Below are 22,753 nucleotides of genomic sequence, written 5' to 3'. Positions count from 1 at the left end.
CATTGCAAGCAAATGAGATCTCATTTGGAAGTGGCCTTTGACTCCTCCTGTGTTGGTGGGAATTTTACACATAGTGCCTGATAGCATGGATTGCTGCTCAGCCGTCTTTGGTCTGCCTTCGTTCATTGTCACCTGGACGTACTCTGCTATCATGTGTACTGGATGGGTTCATTTTAGACCCTTTGAAGATGCAGTTACCGTTGCACCTCTCCCCAATCTGTCCTCTTCATTTCAGCCCCAAATCCTCCTCCGTGGTGCCTCTCACAAATTCATTGATCTCTCAACTCATACTGTACATTATTTATGCCACAAACACTGACTCAGGAATCGCAGAGAATGTGCTTTTTGCTGCACAGATGAATCCTATCTCTGTTGAAGGTTCCCATTTCCCACGTCTCTTGCTTTAGTCTTTGTAACACGCTTATCTGGCCCGCATCCCCATACAATCGGAGTTCCTCACCATCTTTAATGTATTTATGCTCACACCACTCTTGTGAGGCAGGGAGGTGCTATCATTCCCATTAAACAGGTGAGGAACTGAGGCGCACAGAGACTAAGTGACTTGCCCAAGGTCACACCTTAATTCTGAAGCAGAGCAGGGAATTGAACCTGGGTCTCCTGAATGCCAGGTGCTAGTGCTTGGACGCTGGACCATCCTTCCTCCATAGCCTGTGGCCCTCTCTGGGCTCTCAAGGGATTGACCAGCCTTTACCACTATTCTGTGCGAGTGATGTAACTTACATCGACTTAACGCAGTGTCTACACCGCGCTATGTCGGCGGGAGACACTCTCCTGTCAACTTACTACATCTTCACCAGAACTGCTAAGTTAATGCTGCTACATCGATCACAGCGGTGCCGATTTAGCGCAGTAGTGAAGACAAGCCCTCAGAGAGCCAGATTCAGACCTGCTCTAAGTGGGTACAGCCCAACTCTTGAGGTCTGAATCTAGCTTATAGTGCCCCCTTTTTTTAAAGCCCATATTTTGCTAATAAAAACCACCCAGCTGAAAGTGGAAAGACTTGAGTAATCAGTCTCTGGTTGAATAGGACATATTTTCATGCCTCCATTCAATTTTCCTGCACCTGGTTATGGCATTATGTAATATCGTACGTTCCCAGTCCAGTTTCACTTTAGGACGTTGCGTGATGGTGACAGTGAGGATTGGGGGAGGTATGCCTGAAAAATAAGAGCCAGGTGTGCTCAGCACTTCTGTAAACTTTTATTTTGGTGTCTGATATGGATATAGGCACCATGGTTAAGCACCCAGGTTTGAAATTTTGGCCATAGAGGTTGGAGGTCTCATCTAGTCTAGTGCATGCCCCATGTGCCAATGGAGGAGAGCTTCTATAATGTATCTCCTAGGCACCTTATTTATTTGCTGTACTTCACGCTCGCTTTCTACTGCAGTGACTCCCTTATGCCAGGAGGCCGTGTGTTCTTTTAAGCAAGTTGCTCCAGGAGAGAACACTTCCTCTGTCAGAGGCAGAGTTTAAGAGCTTGAAATGGTTAAGCTGCATGCACATACATACGTTATTGCTCTCACTTTCTCTCTTACTCCCACCCCTGCTATTTAAACGGTTCAGCCCCCTGACTGCACAAGCGGTAGATATCCCATTAGTTCCTAGGAGTGAACTAGGTGGCTCTCAGTGCAAATGAGGTCAGCGAGGGCAGATTTTATTAGTGGAGTACTGTAGGCCTGGGTAGAAGGGAACACAGATCTCCAGCTTACTGCCTGCAGGAAGGAATTTGGGTTGGGAATCCTCCCATCTCCGGTGCATGGTGCTCAGGCTCGCTGCAGGAGCGGATGAAGGGGGATGGTGGTCATTCTTTTTTATTTTCTTCATTTAATCTGCAATTTCCAATGAACAAAGCCCAGATTAACAATTTCAGCCATGGTGAGTCTGTTTGTGTCTGAGCTTTGCATTTCCACCCCTGTAAAAGATTTCCGTGTGCAAGTCGGCTTTACAGGGGAAGGTGGAAGTAGTTTGTAAAATGAACCTTTTTGCTGCAAAAGGGATTTTAGAAAACCGTATTTCCTTTTGCAGCTAGTTAGTTTGTTGGGGGTGGGAGGTTATGTTGCGGCGTAGGGGAAGGATTTGGAGATTTAATTCCTTTTTATGTTGAGATTTTCCTTTCGAAAAAATGTTTTTACTTTTCTTGAAACAAGTTGCAGCTGCCACCTTGAAAGATGATTTCCTCCACCTCATATTCTCTTTTGAGGGAGGGACCGCAGTCAGTCCATTTGCCGCTGTACCAGATGTGAGTCCTGAAAAACATTGATAAGCTGAGGCAGTAGAATTCAGGGTGTGGGAGCAACGGAACATAGTACAATGACAGTTACATTGTGTGTAGTTTTCATCTGCACTCCAGGCATAGTAAGACTCTCTAGCCCTTTTAATATTTGGGCTTATTTCTCACACAGTCAACCCAACCGATAAAAGTTCTCTTGACTCCTTCGCATGCCAGCTTTACTAAACTTTTATTGCTTCCTGTGCGCATGCCAATATGCCTTTCTGTGCTTTCCGACCCTCCACCTTCCCTACTGCAGAGAGAGTGGGTAGGGACAGGAGCTGGGGTTGGCAGGAAGCCTTAGAAATAACTGACGTGCCAACCATGCCATAGATGAATTCTGTAGCCTGGGAAGATTTATTTTTTAAAAACTTCTCTTTGGAGAGAGAGAGTGAGAGATGGAGTTATGGGGGCGGGATGCTAGGAGGGAAAAGGATTCATTTGTACTCAGTGCAAATGAGAATTGCTGTGCCAGTGAGAATTATGCAGTTGTATTAATGACAAATGCAGTAATAAGGCTGATGGTATTCAAATGAAGTGGGTGCATTGAGAGGATTGCAAGAGAAGACAGATGATTATTTATTAATTCCATAGTGCTGCAGGTAGACAATGGCCTTTCAGATTGAAGGAAGCCAAGGTCCCTGCCACAGGGAGCATACAATCCTTTCACGGGAGCTTCTCCTACAAATGCTTATACCGTACACATGAGTAACTTTACTCATTTGAGTAGTACCATTGACTACATTTGGCTACTTATATGAGCAAAGTTACTTTCATGTGTAAGTGTTTTCAGGATCACTTCCTGATGTATACACAAAACTCACCAAGTGAAAACAACACATCAAAAGGGGCAGAGCATAATGAGGTGTCAAAATAAAAAGGGAGATGAAATCTCTTTTCTGGGTCTCCCTCCATCCACATATTCGGGTTTTAATCATCTCAATTGTCCCATTATCTGAATTGTCCTGTTACATTTACTTTTTAGGCCTTGTCTACACTTAAAATTTAGGTCACCATAGCTACAGCGCTCAGGGGTATATACCGACCCAACCTCTGGGGCAAACATAGCTAGGTCAATGGAAGAATACGTCTGTCATCCTAGCTGCCATTGCTCAGGGAGGTGGAGTAGCTACAGCAACAGCAAAAACCCTACCATAGCTGTCATCTGCATCCTCACTACAGGTTAGTGCCGGCATAGCTACAGGACGGCTGTGCTACTACAGTATCCATAGTGTAGACATGACCTCTGTTGCTCATTACTTAATTTAGCTTCTATTCATTTTTGACACATTGCTTTCTAGCCCTCTCCCAATCATCTGTGGAAGGGTAGTGGGGTCCCACGAGCTGAGACTAGCAGGGATGCCAACGGAAATAACGGATAGAAAGAGTGACAGAGTGTTTGTTGTAATGCTCGGTTTGCTGTAGCCGAAGGTGGTAATGTGCAACGTTAGAGCTAAGGATCTGTTCTGGAGCAACTTTAAAATATCAACCGCTAACGTAGTGGAATTGGCAGCTTTCCCAGACAATACAACATAACCTTCCATCAGGCCAGAGCCTCCTAGAGCTCTTTATATTAGAGTGGATACAAAATTAAGAATCACTGCTAGTGAAAGGCACAGTCTACTGTGTTGCTCCCCTCTGGGGAATAAAATCACTTCTACTCTCAAAATTTGCAGCTGGCAGACTAACACACAGTAACACACACACCGCAAAGAGTTCACTTGAGCTTCATGGGATTACTCACATGTTTAAAGCTTAAACTCGTGTCCTAGAACTTGTCTACATGTACAGTGATGCAGCTATGCTGCTGTAGCGCTTTAGTGAAGACACTACTATGCCAATGGGAGAGCTTCTGCTGTTGGTGTAATTAATCCAGCTCCAGGAGAAGCGGTAGCTGTGTTGACGGGAGAAGCTCTCCCATTGACATAGCGCTGTCTACACCAAGAGTTGCTCATGAGGTGGTTTTTCACACCCATGAGCAATGTAGTCAACCAATGTATGTTTGTAGTGTACACCTGGCCTAAATCTCTGCAGAATTGGAGCCTAAATTTGTTCATATACCTAGCTCCCAATGTACCATGTGTGATAGTCAGATGGGACTAATGGATGAGGCAAGATTTGGGCAAAGTAAGTGCCTGTCTGGGCTACTGGCTGACGGCTCCCTGGAAGTAGTGGAGGTGGATTTGGAATTACATTTCAGGGCTTGTCTGTGTGAATAATTAGCTCGCAGCAATCTCGGGTGTGATTCTACCTTGTGCTAGCTTGCAGCAAACGAACTCTCCATGTGGACCCTGCTGATGCTCATTAACAGTTCAGTAATGTGCTATGTTCTAGTCCTTTTTGAAACAGGACTCCGTTAAAACCTCACAGTTATGAGCACCTTGGGAATGGAGGCTGTTTGTAGCTCTGAAATGTTCGCAACTCTGAACGTTATGGTGGTTCTTTCAAAAGTTTACAACTGAACAGTGAATGAATACAGCTTTGAAACTTTACTATGCAGAAGAAAAATGCTGCTTTTAACCATCTTAATTTCAATGAAACAAGCACAGAAACAGTTTCTGCACCTTGTCAAATCTTTTTTTAAAAGCTGTTTTTTTAGTAGTTTAACAACTACTGTACTGTATTTGCTTTTTTTAGTTTTGTCTCTGCTGCTGCCTGATTGTGTATTTCTGGTTCCAAATGAGGTGTATTTTTGACCAGTCAATTTGTAACTCTGGTGCTCATAACTCTGAGGTTCTACTGTAGATCAAAGTGCATTAACTGTGTCATCAGGGTCCACACAGACCGTCTGCAGCAGGCTAGTGCAAGGTCGATTCCCACTCCTACTTGCTGTGAATTTAGGATTGCCAAGTTTCTACCAGCACAAAACCGAACACTCTTGCCCAGTCCCTTCTCCGAGGACCCACCCCTGTTCACTCCCCAATCCCTCTGTCGCTCGTTCTCCCCACTCTCTCTCACTTACTTGCTCATTTTCACCAGGTTGGTTCAGGGGGTTGGAGTGCAGGAGGGGGTGAGGGCTCCAGCTGGGGGTGTAGGCTCTGGGGTGGGGCCAGAAATGAGGAGTTCAGGGTGCGGGAGGGGGCTCTGGGCTGAGGCAGTGGGTTGGGATGCGAGAGGGGATGGGGCTGAGGAGTTTGGGGTGCAGGAGAGTGCTCCAGGCTTGGGGTTTTGGAGTGTGGGCAGAGGGATGGAGCGTGTGGAGGGGTGAGGGCTCTGGCTGGGAGTACGGGCTCTGGTGTAGGGCTGGGGATGAGGGATTTGGGGTGAAGGAGGGTGCTCCAGGCTGGGGGGGTTTGGAGTGCGAGAGGGGACTCTGGGCTGGGGCAGGAGGTTGGGGTGCAGGGTATGTGAGAGCTCTGGCTGGGAGTGCAGACTTCGGGCTGGTGTTGAGGGATCTGGGGTATAGGAGGGTGCTTCAGGCTGGGACCAAGGGGTTCAGAGGACAGGAGGGGGATCAGAGTTGGGGCAGCGGGTTGGGGTGCAGGGGTGTGTGTGCGGGCTCCGGTTGGGGATGCAGATTCTGGGGTGGGGCTGGGGATGAAGCGTTTGGGGTATAGGAGGGAGCTCTGGGTTGGGATTGAGGGGTTTGGAGGGTGGGAGGGAGATCAGGGCTGGGGCAGGGGGTTGGGGCATGGGAGGCAGTCGGGGGTGCAGGCTCGGGGCATCTCTTATCTGAAGCATCTCTGGAAGCAGTGGCATGTCCCCACTCTGGCTCCTATGCGGAGGCACGGCCAGGTGGCTCTGTACGCTGCTCTGTCTGCAGGAACCGCCCCCACAGCTCCCATTGGTCATGATTCCCGGCCAATGGGAGCTGCAGAGCTGGCACTTGGGGTGGAGCAGCATGCGTAGTCCCCTGGCAGCCCCTACGTGTAGGAGGTGGAGGGGGGACATGCTGCTGCTTCCGGGAGCCGCGCAGAGCAACAGCAGGCAGGGAGCCTGCCTTAGCTCCGTTGCACCCCCAAGTGGACTTTTAACTGCCCGGTCAGCAGTGCTGACCGGAGCTGCCAGGGTCCCTTTTCGACCAGGTGTTCTGGTCAAAACCGGACACCTGGCAACCCTGTGTGAACTAAATGTTCATAGAGACAAACCTGCAGTGTCTGAAGTGCAGGGATCGGTGAGATGGAGAGGAGGCAGATTGTTCCAGAGAGCTGGAGAACTATTTGGAATTGTCATTCTTTAGTGGCAGTACATTTTAAAAAAAGGCAGGGAAATCTGTTCTTCAGGTCTGAAGCCTAAAGTAGCACCTTGTTCCTCTGCTGGGAAATCAGCTTTCACTGCTCCTGGATAGTGTTTCTGGACAGCAGTTTTCATATATGGGACGTGAGCTTGTGCTGGCAATACTGTAGAATGCATATTGACTAGATGGAATCCGGTTAACCATGCCGGCATTTAAGGTGTTTTAAGTTAGCAGCTGGTTATGGCAAATAATGATCTGGGTTTTCAGCTCTTCTGAACCAAGGTCCAACTCCCATTGAAGTTAGTTGGAGTCTTTACATTGCTTGCCTAGAAATTGGATTGTTTCACAGTTCTGCAAAAAGGGTGCAGCACATTAATTCTCTCCTACTAACAAAAACTGACCTTTCTAAATAATTAACAAATACTTAAAAATTGAGGGAAAAAGCACATTATTATTTTTTAATGCCTAGATTTAAGAATTTTGAGAATGTGCCTGATTTTCAGTGGCATTGAGAAAAGCCAATAGGTTTTTAGTACAGCAAGGAAACTTCAAACAGTATGTAGGGTTGGTAAGAAGTCTGGCTCTGCTGATACCAGAGCAGCCGAAAATACCACATTATGGTGAGGGAAAGCAGTTCTGTGCAATGACGACTGGCCAAAATTAGAGCTGCCACCCATTCAAACCTTTTAGCAAAATAATTTTCCTGGATCTGGCTGGCTTTGTATGATGTTCACTGTCCTGACTTCCGATAGGGTTCAATAATGCTCTCTGGCAAAAATGGCACCCATAATTCACCACTGGTGCAGCCCCACTGGTTGTAGCCATGTTGGGAGTATTAGTGTGAACAAGATTCAGGTGGGATCAGGTGTTATTTCCACTGCGTGGTCCATTAGTTCTCTGAGCATTAAAATTTCCTGCCCCTTGTCTACACTATGGCTTCCACTGTTGCTAGAAGTAGTCCTGAGTTATGGGTCCCATTTTTTGGCCAACACAGAGAAGGTGATTGTGTGGTGATGCTGTGTTGAACTACAGTGGCCATGATGCAATGCTGCATCCTCTCACCATCAAAGTGTCTACAGTGCAAGCATCTCAGCATTGAGATGAGCAGACTGGCCCATGGCTGACTGAGTTCAGATTATGTTGGGGTCCCTTAGTCCAGACAAAGTGTTTTTGACATCAGTAGGACGATTAACAGGAAAGTGATGGAGCAATTCCAGAGAGGGTGGGGTATGTAATTTTGTTTTGTGTAGCATCGGAGTAGCTGATTTTGTTTTGTTTTTCTGTGCCTTTAATCTTCTGTAATTAAAGTGCCCACCTTCCACTGTATTAAGAGCTATAGAAGTTAAATATATCAATACATTAATGGCTGGGTGGTCACATAGAGCATTGAGTAAGGAGAGATATATATCTGCTCACTCCCTTGTATAGTAAAAGAGCTGCTGCAATCAAAGGTATGTGTTCATGCCTTCCTTTGTGTGTGATCTTTAAGGGAGGCGGGCTGACAGAGGTACTTCTATTCCTTAACCACTGAGTAGAAGGTACCCTGAGTTACCCAACATCATTTCCACTTTGAAAGAATCTGCTCTTTGGGTCAGCTCTGTAAACATTGCCTATAGTTTTGCACCTGCAGTAATGTGTCCACCTTTGGGTTGTAGGTTCAAATGACAGAACATAGATAACTACCTAACAGTGGCTCCAGATTGGGTACTGAGAAGTTGAAATACTGCCATTTGTGCCTATGGTTGACCATGCTGACACTGATTATGGGTGCAACGTTATGTGGGGGTAGGGGTGGGGAAGGGTAGAAATTAGAGGCCATTTTGAAAAGCAGTTGTTCTTTTTGTCTAGCCAACTATGTGGCAGAAGTTTTGTTAAAGTTCTTGTTTCTGTAGATTGCACTGGAGTGTCTTTGTGTTTTAGCTTGTTACGGGTTTGTGAATTGGAAATAGTATCTTCCCTTCACATTTGAAGGTTGTTTTTTATCCTTATTTTCCCAACACTTATCCCCTTTCCCCCTCACAAAGTAGCTTCCAACATTTCTACCAAAACCTGTTTCAGTGTGCAGCGGAGTAAGGGTAACGTTTCTGGGGATTCTTGGAATCTGTGTGGTTACCACTCAGAGCAGAACTTGAACTGTTTGTGCACATCTGTGTGCGTTTCCCTCTGGTTGGTTTGTGTATCTGTGCTTCACTCCACTTTCACTTTCGAGAGCCTGCAGGCTGGAGGGGGTCAAGGTAGGTGGGCTGCTCTTCTCTTCTGAGACACAAATGCAGCGAGTTATGTGAGTTCTAGGTTGGTCCCAGCTGGATGTTTGGTCTGGCCAAACACATTTTGAAACTCATTTTATTTTTATTGAAAGATTCAATATAACTTCTTAAAAAAGAGCCTAACTGGCTACATGGAGCAAATATAGCATTAGTATAAGAGTCAGGAAGAGAATAGCTTAAAGTGTGCAGAAGAAAAACGGTAACTTTTCAGCCCAAGATCTAGATCCAGGCAAATGTAACCATCCTATGATGCAGGAGGTGGATGATCCTGCCAAACCAAAGTTTAGAGGGCCTCCAATACTGTTAGTTTGCCTTGCTATCTCCTTGTCCCAAGCACCACAGTGGTTAAGTTGCCCTAGTCTTTTGGGCCTCCCATCCTCAAAAAAGAGCTGAGGTTTGAGTTGACTGTGTCATCCTTTGGTCAACGGGAGAGGTGTCTGTGTTGTCTCCCTGGCACAGGACTTCATATATCTCGACCAGAAAAGCTGGTGAAATGCAGGTGGGGGAGGACGAAAGAAGGGTTGATTGGGGTCTTGCCTGCTGTATGCCCCATCTTTCTTTTTCCCATTAGCACCTTCACGCTCCTTTGTTTCCGCCAGACAGGTGTTATGCTCCTGCAAAGTTTAAATACGTTACATTTAACCCCTGAGCGACCACCATACTCTTGCTCTCAGGTGCTAACTGAGGGTCATGAGAAGAAGCATCCTGCTGTGGCCAAGGAGGAGTAAAAGAGCTAATATGCAGAGAAGGGCGGAAATGTGTTTGGGGACATGTGTATATAATTACCTGTGATGGAGGGACCGCATAGAATTTCATCCTACACACAAACACATGTGACCTACCCCTGCTAAATGCATATCTGGCTAGGTCTGTCCTTGTCCACTGTATGTTCCCGATTGTAAAGCCAAAGCACAGAGAGAAGCAGACACAACACCACTGCTGCTGTAAACTCCATTTGCCTTACTGGCCACTTCCTCCTTCATTTAGCTAGTAAACAAGAAGGCTGAAGATAACACCTCAACAAAAGCCTAGTGGAAGGCAGCCCACAGCTGTCGGTCTCTGTCTTTTCCCTCAAAGCAGGCCTTCTGCAGCCCCTCTAATCTGAGCCTGCAGTGCTGCCATATACTCAAAGCTGCAACAGTTTGATTGAAGTAATCCCATGATCTTCAGTGCAGCATAAAGTGAGAAGTGGCTTCTCTCAAGGTGCATATCAAGATATGTTGGCCCAGTGAGGCAAAAAATTGAATTGAGGAGGAGCTGGACATCAGTTTCCCCCACTCTAAAATGGGAAGAATAGCATGTGTCCACCTCTCAAAGGTGACGTAATTTATTTGGGGGCCAATTCTGCCCTTAGAAAAAGATACTTGCAATTCCCATTGAAGTCGCTGGGAGCTGCATACATGAATGTAAATCAGGCCCTTATGTTTTAAAAGACTGTTGAGACCCATCAGTGTAAGGCATTCCAGATGTTCAGAGGACTATATTTAAAGTCTAAGGCATCATTAGGGTTGAGATTTTAAACACACAAGGTGGGAAGTCTTAAGTTATGGCAGTGGGGCTGCGCAACAGGGCAGAATTTGGCCTTTTGGCCCATAGTTATATATTTTTATTATAGTTACATATTGCATAGTCCTCACTCTTATACCGTTCTGTACTTCACTGTGATGTCAGTGCTTGTAAAATACAAGGTGTAACTTCATAGTAACTTCTGCTTTTAGTATTGAATTTCCTTTGCTTTTATAAGAGGAAGAAAGAGAACAGTGACTGACAGCAGCTCACTGAATAGCCCAGCGTTGAAATAAAAGCTTCAGTGAATGGAGCTGCAGATGCATGCCTGGGCGTGTGGGGGAAATAGTACCCTGTGCATAGGCAGAATTTCCAAACCAGATTTCATCAGACCGTAGCACTGAGCACTCTTCAGCCTCAGAGCCTGTTAGGTACATTACTGAATCTTCACAACGCTGCTGGGAGGTAGGGGGATGTTGTTATCCCCATTTTACAGATGAGGAGATTAACACTGAGAGAGGGTGCAGTGAGTTTTTTTTTTTTTTTTACTTCTAATGTCAGTGCTTATGGGAATGAACAGGGCAATGAACCTACAAAGGTTTGTGTGGGACAGAGGGAAGATGCCCTTGGAACTGAAAGGAGACATGAGGGGGACAAAGGAAGAAAATGTCAGGAGCCTTACACATAAACTGTTCAACAGACACTTCAAGAAAAGAACTGAGCACCCGCAAAGTCCAGGGGGCACTTGTGGACTGCAGGTGGCTGGGAGTAAGCAAGTACCTTGTCCTGTCTGGAAACTTTGTTTTGATAATAGAACAGCAGCTTATTAGCTTGTCAGGGCCCTTCATTCCACAACTCTCTCTGTACTGAGGAGAGCTTGCTAACTATATGGAGAGTCCTGCAACATCTCTGAGCCTATACCCACCAGAGCCCAGGATCAGGGCACAATTTGAGTTGGATGTGGGGTATCTTAGACTTCTGCTCTTCTTGTCCCTACACATTCATTTGGTGCTTGTATTCTGTAATTGGTGAGTCTTTGGCTTACTGAAAAACAAAGAGCTGGTGATTAAGCAACCCCTCCTTCTTCCCTCAGTGGATTTGCAAAGGAGAAAGAGACTAGTGCCTTGACTGAGTTTGCAGGATCAGAGGGAGTGGACTGGACTGGACCATTAGTCTGGTCTGACGGCAGACCAGTGAGACTGCACTTCAGAGAGAGCAGTATCCATCCCTCTGCAGCTGGAACAAGTTTAGTTGTGATCTGGGACCTTATTGAAGGATGTTTGGGAAGAAATAAGGGTCTCCTAGAGGGAGGGACCTCCCCCCCCAAAAGATGACTGTGCCTATCCTATGTACACACACATGCACAAACAGGCACGTGTACACACAACACACTTGCCTGTATTTGTTAAGTAGCTCTTGTCCTCAGCTGACTCAGAGCATTCCTTCCTCCAGATCACTCTTCTTGTTTATCCTGCACAGTACAGTAAATGTCTGGGATGTAAACGGGAAAGTGATCCATTTCTTAAGCTGTGCAACTGTCTACATTGGTTCTATCATTGACTCACGAATTCTCCTCCTCCACTGCAACTCCAGTTCCCAGCCATGCCCCAAACCGTGGCTGCTCTCTGTTGACTTTCTGCCTGCCAGGGTTTTAGTTTCGTAAGGGTTCCTCAATTGTGACAGAATCATTGCTGTTAAAAGCAGACAGACTATTTCAGGATTTGAATGTGATGGAGGCATTTGAACAATCCCTTGTTGGCAGTGCAGCAGTGCGCAGTTTCCAAAGCTTGCAAGCCCTTTTAACTGTGTGAAGGTTAATTATGGAAGCCCACTGCATCTGGGACATTGTCCAGTGGAGTTTCTTACTCTTGTCTCCATACTCTATCTATGCTTGTGGCTGTTAAAGTTTATGAGGCTAGCTGATTGTATTGGGAGTTACATGAATAGACAAAATCAATTATTATTTATCGGTGAGGTGTGCCAAACTGTGGAGGCTCTGATTCAGGTGTGGCTGGTGAATGCTACTGGGATACAGGATGTAAAAACTTGGCACACTTCTCCCATTCTAAAAAACTGCTCCTCACACCGCAGGTTTATATGTGAGATGGGCCCAGAGCAAAATTCAGAGCTGGGTTTCCCAACTCTTGGGTGGCTAGGGGTGAGAGCATAGGAAGGGAGCTGTTTAGGGCATGGCTGGAAGCCTCTAGTGTTGGGATATCACTGTTCACTTGCTTAATGTTACATGTCTCTGAGGGTGAGGGAGGGAATAATTCCATTTGTATTGCTTCCTCTGCACATCTTGGTGTGAGCAGGAGTCATAGGAGCTGATTCCTCTCTCCCTTACATTGGTGTAAATCAAGAGTGACTCCATAGACCTCAGTAGAGTAACACTGGTGCAAGAGAGAGGAGAATCAGGCCTGCAGACTATCACAGAATGATAGAAAATGAAACTGGAAAACACGGGGATGGGGTTAAAAAAATAAGTGGGCTGGGTTAACTAACCTAAGCTAAGCTCCACATTCCCCCGATGAGAAGCGGGTGAACTCAGGTGACCCGAGTTTTACCCATGACGGCACTACTGCTGAAAAACACCTATTTAAACAGTATATGCTCCATACCCCACTGCTAGCATGGGATAGTTCCTAATGGTATGTTCTGCACTGTTTTTCACCAGCATAGTTTATAGATCTATATGTATCATCAATGTCAAGGAGAGAGATGAGTGCATTCTGCACTTAATAGGTCAAATTCCGCTTTCCCTTACACTTGTGCAATCTGATTCTAACGTCAAATTCAATGAGGTTACAGCAGCATCAGTGAGAGCAGAACTAGGCACCACAGGCAAAATTCATTCCTGCTATAACTCCAGTATAGTTAAAACAGGGATGAATCTGGCCCAATATGTTTAGCATAAGTAGGAATCCGAGTCCTACATGTAAATTTGCTATTTCAGAGCCCAGTCCTCTTAAGAAACAGATGTGTTCTCCATGGCCCAGCGGACATACCAGACTTTTCTGTAGGTTCCATAATAAATAGGAAGGCATTTACGTTTACAGACTAGGGAGAGAAATTAAGTTCCACTTCTGCATATTTAACTTATTATGCAATCGTTTATTTTAAACCAAGACAGAAACAAAACCCACACCGAAGTGCTGCACACATTAACGCCAGAGCTGAGATGGAGTCTAATAGAAAGAGCCTGCATTCCCCCTCACATCTGCTCAGCGTCTTATTTCATAGCTTTCCATGATGGGCATCTTTGTGATGTGGTTTGCTTTTCACACACTAATTGCCTGTTTGAGACTTTTTTTATGAGGAATTTGGAAACTTGCTCTGAAATTCTGGAACCCTGGTTGTGTTGTGTTGTTTTGTTTTGTTTGTAAGGGGAGGTGTGGAGCTGGAGCTCTGGGTAATGGTTTTCTAGCTGTAATTAAATCTGTCTCCACTGTTTGTGCCTTGCTGGTTTTAGACCGGTCCACGTTTTGTTGTACTCCACTGATTTTTCTAGCTCTCTCTCTCTGTTACAAGGCTTAACTGAGCAGTCATTAGTGGCTTGGGGTTTTCCACAGTCCCTTAAAACACCGAGGGAGAGATTCTGCCCCCTGCTCTGGCCCCTATTTGCCACTTTAGCTGGTGTTTAGGAGCCCTAAAGGTGCCCAGAGTGACTAGAGAAGAACTGCCTCAGCACAAGCACAGCTTAGGCCAGGCCTGCATAATTATCCTGCACTTCTCTTCCTGTAAGTGCCAACACAAACGCCAACTGTAAGTGCATGCTGGGAGTGGGGTGGGGGTATCTCTATCACCCCTGGCACTACAGAGTGTTACAGCCGAGAGACAGATCTGGTAGGCGGCTATAATTTTGAGCAACCTCTGTGGCTGTTCTAATTCTGTGTGGGACACATCGGCCTACAGCCGCCCAGAATCCAGAGGGTGCAAAGGTGATTTAAAGCCATCTTTGCCCCATTCTCCCCTTGGGTTTGCACCTTATGTGCTGCAGCTGCAAAAGGTGTAGAACTGGACCTTACATTTCACACTGCCTCTCCAAGAGAAGGCTGAAGGGTGGGAGGTGATCAGATTGCTCTGCACACTCAATGTATTTTCTCTTTGCAATTCAAGTGCATGTGTTAGGATGATATTTGCTGTCATGGGCAACCTGCCAAGGATTGAACCGAAGACCCCCAGAGCTAAATGGGTGAACTACTACAGCTCGAGCTAAATACCTAAGTTCTGTGGCTGCGAATGCAACAGACTCATATCCTCCATGGATCAGGCTCAGAGATCTATCACACACATTCGTCAATGGGTTACATCAACATAAAATTCCTATTTACAAAAAAAACTCAAAAAACAATCTGCATTACTGATAACTACAGTGATTATGATAGAGCTTCTAAGGTCATTTTTGTTGCATTTGAGCAGCAGTAATTTCTGCACTTTCAGTAGCGAAACTAGAATAAATTTTACGTTGTTTCTAGTCAGTTTCTCTTTATGAATCTCATTCAGTAGCTTGGTGCTGTTGTGTTTGGGTTCCCAACATGGCAGCGGAGAAAATTAAAAATATAACTTCTATTTTAATTGAAATGAAAAAGGTACCAAGAAAACACAAATGGGGCTAAATCCTGGCATCTTCTTACACCAGCTTAGCATGTTATTTGTGGTTTAATGTTCATGGTGGATTCTCAGGAAAGCAGGAGGTTTCGGGGGAATGCTTTTATTTGACAATTCCATCAACAACATGATGAATGAAACTGGATCCAGTGTCTGACTCAGAGAACTCTGGTCTCCATGTCTCTCTCTCTCTAGCCTGCTTCCTGTTGGGAACCACTAGAAGACACTGTGCCACAGTTCAGCCTGAACCGTATGCAAAATAAAGAGAGATCCTGCATCACGATATCTGGGATATGGACTCATAGAAAATGGGGACACATTGGGAATCATAGAAATGGGGTACTTTGCATGACTTTTTCTCTTTTAAATCATAGCCTCATTTCTTCTGGGACTTCTGGAAGAAGTGGATATTTTAGAAAGACTGGAAGAGGGGTGTTGGGCTGGTGAGCTGGGTTGGGAAGGGTATTTACTCAGGCAGTAATGGCTCCCAGTGGCTTTTTTGAAGTCAAGTGGGGTTATTCTGGTTTTACACTGGTATAATATAGAGAAGAATTTGCCCCGTTTTGGATCTCCGCTGGTGATAGTGAGCTGCTAAGCTGATCATGGTTTCAAGGCCTTTGCGGAGCTTGTGATGCGTGGGTGAGAAAGAGGAATCTGGCTGGAAATCTCGCAGGCTGTCTCGCAGTCTTTGTTGATGCTGCAGCGTGAGCACCTGTGACATCTCTCTGGGTGCTGCTGTGATATTGTTTTCCTTTAGTCAGGAGTTTGGAATCCATTTGAGTTATTGTCGTAACTATTGTTCTACCCATTCTTCTTGCGGCTCAGAAAGATCCTTTTCAGGATTTCCGTGGGAAAATACTTTTCATGGAAAGGGTGGGAGGGAAAGAGGAAATCAACCGCAGTCTCTTGGCCTGAACAGAAACACTTTGAAACCTTTTTGGTGCTGGGGCTGGTGGTGGCGGTGAGTTTACCATGGGTGGTTAGGCTGTTGGAGCTATGATCCCCACGTTCCCAGTGCAGCAGATCTTGGGAACCCATTCTTAGAGGAACTGTTTGGGGGAAAACAAAGGAGTCACCATTGAAGGCCAAACCGTTGGCAGAGAGCTCCATTCCGACAAGCTAGAGAAAAGGCAGATTTCCCCCTCTTCCATCCAGTGCATTTTGGACTGACTCCAGTACAAGGGAAGGAAATGTCGCTGTGTGACTTCACGTTTCCATTGGTGATGTGAAGTACAGTTCATTTAGATCCCAGATCTGCCAAGTGAGCGCATGCCATTCCCTGCCTTTCTGGAGGGGTAGGTGGGAGCCCGCCTCTGCAGAGAATCCTTTGATTCCACGTTCTTTCCCTCTCCCGCCATCTGTCTGTCTGCAGCTAGAATAGTCTTTGAAGGAAACACCATAGTGTGGCTGTTTTTGCTCCTGTGAGTCCCAGAGGTTGCATGGATGGTTGATCAGCCTGTTCGGCATCAGTTCTGCAATGCTGTTTTATCAGTTCAATCTGCCTACTGTAAGGGGTAAGCTCAGCACAGCAGTGTGTGCTAAAAAAGTGATCACAAAACTCCCTTTGTGGCTCCTGTTTGTTTCTTGGCTTTTCTCTTTGGAAGTATTCTCACCCTGGTCGGTTCTGTTTTTAAAAGAGAAAAAGATCCAGGGTCGTCTTTGGTGACCAGCGTGGAGTTTGGAGGGTCTCCGTCTAGTTTTTGATAAATAGGTATCACCAGCACAAAAACTGCCACTTTTATTGGCCTCCTTAATGGGCTGCAGAAACTGATCTCCCCTTTCATTTCTAGTAGGGCTCCCTTCCAGGTCAGGGTAAGGCATGTTGGGTGAGGAGGTGTGTGGGCCGCAGCTGTTCTGCGAATAGAAGAGAGATTCATTCTCCAGGGCTGTGAACCTGGCGACTTTGATTTGACAGAAGATAATGGAGGATGGGTATTTTCCTGCAGCTAAGTTACAACATTCACATTTTAAAAAAGCATTCCCCCTGCAATGGAAGGAGGTGAAACGTCTTTTATTCTGTGATTTTGGATGGGATGTGCAGTCGGGCAGGTGAGGGTTCGTGTTGGCACGGTCTTTGCAGCGTGATCTGTGTTTAACTGGGAATAACCTGATGGCTTTCCTCCCAAAGCTTGTGCTCAGCTAAGCACGGTGCCCTTAGGTTGCCAGTAAATGTTTTCTCCTTTTAAAACAGGACATAAAATACGGATTTACTCTCCTCCCTAAGATCTGGAAATACCTCCAGTGCAAGAAGGGGGAGCAGAAGTCACACTGCATGGTCCTCACGAGTTATCAGAAAACAGGGTGACCAGACAGCGAGTGTAAAAAATCGGGACAGGGAGTGTGGGGGTAATAGGTGCCTATATAAGAAAAAGCCCCAAAATTGGGACTGTCCCTATAAAATCGGGACATCTGGTCACCCTATCAGAAAACAGAGATCCCTTCTATCAGGCTTCTCTGAGCTCTTTATATTTTGCATATGGTGCACTTTGCTCTGTGCTGCTGTTCCAAGCCTCCTGTGTTATACAGTTTATGACTGCGTGATGTGGGTTGGAGGAGACAAACACACACTTATGTGCACATTTTCCAAAGTAACTTTCCCTGAGTTAAAATGACAACTACTTTCCAAAGTAACTTAACCTTAATTCAAATGACAGCTGGACTGGAGTGCCAAAATTTGGATCCGGATTTACATTTTTGTATTTTGACTCTTTCAGAATTCAGGTGGATTATCCAGATCCAGGGTTTTGGTTCAGCCCAATATAGAGTTAAGAGCCGCCGCAAAATCTGGATCCTGATCTAGAATGATATTCCAAATCCCAGAGGCATTTGAACCCAGGATTTAAGCTCAGTCCTATCTTTAAGTGAAATGTTTATTTTGTGCTTTTTTTCCATTGCTCTATAATAAATATATTTAGTGCTCCTGACAGGGGCTGTTGATGTCATTGGGGGTGCTTCCTTCCAAGATGCTCTTGCCTGAACCAGCCATTTGTCCATCTATAGGACAGCAGAGCCGCTGTTAAGGGGAAAGTGGGCAAGGAAGAATCTATGTGAATTTACAGTAGGATTTTCTCTCTTGTAAAATATGTTGGTCCTGATCATAAACTTTAATCTTGCCCAACAGTCTGATGACTGCTGACATCAGACAACAACTTCCCTCAGCTGCATGGGATTGTGGCTGACAACCTCAGGTTCTGAAAGTTCTAGAAATTTCCTAGAAAACAAAGTGTCAGCTGTTCTGTTGGCTCCCCCAGGGGATTTTCAAGCCATGTATAAGCAAATACCCATAGCACTGTCAGTAATTCAGAGTTGGGCCCCTTACTAAGTTTTGCAAGAACCTGGTCGCTGTCCTGATTTCTCTTTCACAAACACTCTCTGGCTGGTTGCTGGCAGTGGTCTGAGGTTTTGCCCTGTGGCCTCATTTTCATGTTTGCTGAGTGCTCCGAATTCCCATTAAAGTCAATGGGGGCTGTGAAAAGCAGACCACAGGGCAATAGCCTAGAGCAGGGGTCTGGAGGTCAGAGTTCATATCCCTCATATGTCATAAATGAGGAAGCCTGATTATATCCCCCTTGCTCATATTAAGTAGCACCTAATTCCATGACTAGTCCCATTGATTCCAGTGGTGTTGCTAACATAGTCTCTGGTCCTAGACTTCTTTCGTGGTGGAAGCCTGCAGGGGGCCTGTCAAGTGATCAGCTCCCAAACTTTTATGAGCCCTAACTTATTTTTTAAAGATTCTTCCTTTCTCCTGGCAAAGTGTCACTCAGTTCAGGGAGTTTAGAAACCAAATATTTCAGCAGGAGATTAAAAGCATTTCTTGTGGTCAAATCCCTATGTTGCAACTCCATAGTCAGTTCCATAGCCTTTCTGTGCTGATGCTAAGGAAGAATAAGTCCTGTTAGAGGATGGGAGACGGAGACTGCATTTCTGCAGCACAGAAATGGGAACAAAGGGTAAGGGTCCAATGCCCCTCTCATAAGGTGCATTATTCTAATGCTAAAGGAGAATAGATCCTAGAATGGAATCCATAAATGCTCCATTTGGGTTGTGCTCTCAGGGGTCCTGATGTCTTCTCCTTCTAACCACTCCCATCCCATGCATAGGTGCTAGCCCAGGCTTGTTGAATGAATGCTGCCAACGGGGGATTTGTGGGTTTTACACATCCCATTTCATGTAAATATATTTACTTTGGCTGGAGTGTATTTAAAAATGGGTTCAGGCCATGAAGGTTAGATCCAGATGTAGTTCAGAAGCTCGGGAGTGTTTGGACTGGCCCAGACCCTAGTGCATGTTGCCATACTTTGGAGATAATGAAGTTGAGATCCTCAAAGTAGTTCATTTGCTTTGTTTCAGAAGTCGAGGCCAAGAAAGCTTGTGACTGGCTGCGTGCAGCAGGATTTCCTCAGTATGCACAACTTTATGAAGGTAAGTGTCACCTCTCCCGCATTCTCTGGATTGGGGGAGCGCTGGGGGGAGAGGTAGTACTCTCATTTCTCTAAGAGCATGCCTTTGAAAACAGCACTGCACCATGTGTAGAAGGGATGCCACCACCACCACCTACCAGTCTGGAGTTCTAGTCCTGAGCTGTTACACGTGCTCCCTTAGCCAGGAGGAGCTGAGAGAACCCGTGAGACAGCACTTAACCCCCAAGAGGAGAGATGACCCCCAGCACTCTTGGGCCAATGCTCGACGCAGTGTTGAGGAGCTCCAGGTATCGTCAGCCTTGGATGGATGGGAAAATGAGAGCAAATCCAGAGGATCATCCTGTTCCTCATCAGGATGGGTTCTGCAGAGTGAGACTGGATGTACTTGGTTGCTCAAGTCTGGAGACGTGTCTGAACAGTAGCCTTCTTCCTATGTGATCAGGGATGGCTGCTACCCGAGAGTGGCTGCTATACTTTTGTTGTAACTGTGGTAGTGACTGTCTGTCTTATTTTGTGCTCTGATCCATGACAACATTGTCCCTGGCAGCTGTGCTTAGGGTCTTGGCTAGCTGGAGCCTGGGTTGGGGAGTAGACCTGATGGTATGGTATGCTCAGACCATGGGGCTATTCATTCCAGGCCTTCCCTATTCTTTCCAGTTTTGATGACCCAGAAATACCTGACGTGTATGTGTCTTAACTAGATGCAGATGGCGACTGCAGGGGAAGTTCTCAGATCACTGGAGCCAGACCGAAATACTGGGGAAGAGGAAGAGATCGAGGGGGCAGTTTGCTAATTGTATGATTATATGTTACAACTTGAAGCCTTCCGACTTGATAGAGGCCTGGAGAACGAGTCTTGTTATCGGCCTTTCTGCATTCCTAAACCTCTGCCCTTCAGGCAGCACCACTAGAAAGTTCCCAGGATGCCTGATCAGGCCAGGGGGAAGACAAATTTGCATAGATGACAGTCGGCAGGTATTTTAATAAGCTCTTGCTGGAGGTGGTGATGCATGTACAGCTGAACTGGCCATGGCACAGGAGTGGGAATGAACATTTCTTTCTCACTCTGCTTAACTGTCTTTGCTGGCAAATGCCATTCCCCAACTCAGTATGCAGGAGCCAGGTTTGTACGCTCCCCGAGTATAGCACCTCCGTGCTGGGAGCTGCATTTCTCTATTGGGAGATCCCAGTAGGAAGGATGTTTTAGGAGAGGCAGCTGGATGAATCCAGCTGACTTTCTCATGCGTTGTGTGTTTCTCAGGGTTTATCTACGTGTACAGCATTGCTGTGATGCAGCTTCACTGGTGTAGCTGTGCCACTGTAGCGCTTAGTGAAGATGCTACCCTATGCCAAAGGGAGAGCTGCTCCTGTCAGCGTAGTTAATCCACCTCCCTGAGAGGCAGTAGCTACGTAGATGGGAGAACCTCTCCTGTCGACATAGCACTATCTACACCGGGTTGTCCACATCCCTGAGCGATGTAGCTATACTGGCATAAGTTTGTAGTGTAGACCAGGGTTCACAAACCCCGTCTGCAAATTAACCCTTGCAGAGTGTGTTTCTGGACCCAACTTTGTTTACTTCAAAGACATGGTGAAGGCCAGTGGTCCCCATGGAGGTTGAAAAATCACAGCTTTGGCTCAGCTTAGCCTGAGGAAGGAGGAGGCTAGAACAATAGCTGGAAGCCTGGCCTCCAGGCAATGTGCAAAGCCAGCTATTGTTCAGCTGGGACACTTCCACTTGCCCCCTCCCAGCAACATAAGCACACAAAGCAAGATAGTCCCTCCTTGCTGATAGCTTTACAGCCTGCCTCTTTGTTTCTAGTTTCTATTTTAGGGGTGGCCTCTGTGTGCATCCAAGTGTAAAGACTGACCAGATTTCTGGAATCTAGGCCCAGATCTGATTTCATGTGGGCTGGTTACAGCTCACTCTCAGCAAGACAAGAATTGGGTTCTAGACACTGGAGTCTGTCAAGAAACAGTCTAAACTCAGTGCTGGTGTAATAAAGCCTTCTGCATCCTTCTGCAGCTTCTCTCTCTACTTCTTCCTGGTCCCTGTGGGCTCAATATTCCCTTCATCCCTGTGTTGCAACCTGCACTGGACGGCTTCAGTTACAATCAGGCTTCTGCCCTCGTGAATAGAATAAAAAGTATATATGTATGTCACCAGCAGAGCTTCCTAGAAGCAGGAAAGAAGCAGAAAGTTCCATGTGGTTTTCTAAGGATCTTGCTATGCAGATCTAATCTACTTGGAAGGCTTGTAGATACTATAGTGATGATGTGCATTATGGAAAACCCTATAATAGATGGATGCTAGTGATAGTTGTGTTTAAAGACATGACTATTCTAAGCATGTGCTAGCTTCCCTCCTCCCACCCAGCCCCTGCCCGGATGCCAGCCAACGTGTCTGTCCTCCGAAACTTGACTCATGACTTTTGAGTCAGGTCTGGGGGAGGCTGAGTGAGGTCCCGGAGCAGCCATGCTGCTGTGCACATTCCATACCTCTTGCTTGACACAGGCCTGGTGGGTTAGCAGAGGGAGAGTGTCTGTCTGAGAGAGTTTGCAGCACAGCTAATGAAGTCTTTCTGGCCTTTCTCACTGCTCTCCTCTTTTCCTTCCTGTGGGTGTAGATGTGGATTTTTCCTTTGAGCCAAAGCTGTGGGCACTTTGAATGCCGATGAAAGATATTCAAACCAGCCATTTTCAGCTGGGGGCCCGTCCATGCTCGCTGGCTGCAGAGCTGTCACATCACCTGATACGTCACATCACTGCTGTGGCTACTGGATGTATAACAACTGGCTTTTCTCCAGAAAACAGGGGCCTTATTGTTTGGGTTGGGACTAGATTTGGAGCATTGGAAACACTGTGAGCAATGCATTTTCAGAGAGTGCAACTCTGCCATCTAAGCCACTCATGCTTGGCTCCAAAAGTGGGTTGTTTGCTAGTGGGCTGAGAGGCTTAACAGATGATTTTGGGGATGCTGCCACACCAAAAAATGGCATGAGTCCAGATCCATGTGTCTCCCCCACTCCTGAGAGTGGTGCTCCAGAGGCAGGTACCTTTAGTAAGATTATTCTTATTCTGCGTACTCAAGAGAGAGTGTGATCTAACAGTTAGAGGGAGTCAGGTGTTCGGACTTCTGTCCCCAGCTCCACCACAGATATGCTGTGGGATCATGGGCAAGTCACTTAGCAGGGATCATCATACCCTCACTGGCCAAGCAGTGAGAGATCCTCGCGTGGAAGAGGAGAGAGAAGCGCATAGTGTTGTGGTTATCATCACTGTCTGAAACTAGTTCAGGAGCATCAATGATTCCTGCCCTGAGGTGGAATAACTTGCTGTCTTTCAGCCTCCTCTCTTGGGTAGCCACTGGGGTCAGTTACCTGTGCTTTGACACATACATGTACCTGTTAATTTAAAGCTCCCAATGAAAACCTAAGCATTCAGGAACACGTGGCCGAACAAATTAAGCACGAAGGGGCT

The 22,753-nt window shown here is 46.2% G+C and overlaps 1 protein-coding gene across 9 annotated transcripts in view; it reads left to right on the top strand.

Moving 5' to 3' along the window:
* The window catches only part of STARD8 (StAR related lipid transfer domain containing 8), a 147,611-nt gene that overhangs the window by 97,008 nt on the left and 27,850 nt on the right, over positions 1 to 22,753 (top strand). For 5 of the 9 annotated variants that reach the window (XM_038417663.2, XM_038417666.2, XM_038417664.2 and 2 more), the window contains one exon: positions 19,203 to 19,274. In XM_038417663.2, coding sequence (XP_038273591.1) covers positions 19,203 to 19,274 — 72 coding nt within the window. Of the gene's footprint in view, positions 1 to 1,555; positions 1,898 to 8,678; positions 8,703 to 15,771; positions 16,364 to 19,202; positions 19,275 to 22,753 lie in introns of those variants that run through there. The other 4 variants (XM_038417665.2, XM_038417676.2, XM_038417672.2 and 1 more) reach the window with 4 other exon arrangements.

The sequence above is a fragment of the Dermochelys coriacea genome, chromosome 9 (genome assembly GCF_009764565.3).
Source record: "Dermochelys coriacea isolate rDerCor1 chromosome 9, rDerCor1.pri.v4, whole genome shotgun sequence".
Lineage (NCBI taxonomy): Eukaryota > Metazoa > Chordata > Testudines > Dermochelyidae > Dermochelys > Dermochelys coriacea.
This window is presented reverse-complemented; position numbering and strand designations above follow the sequence as displayed.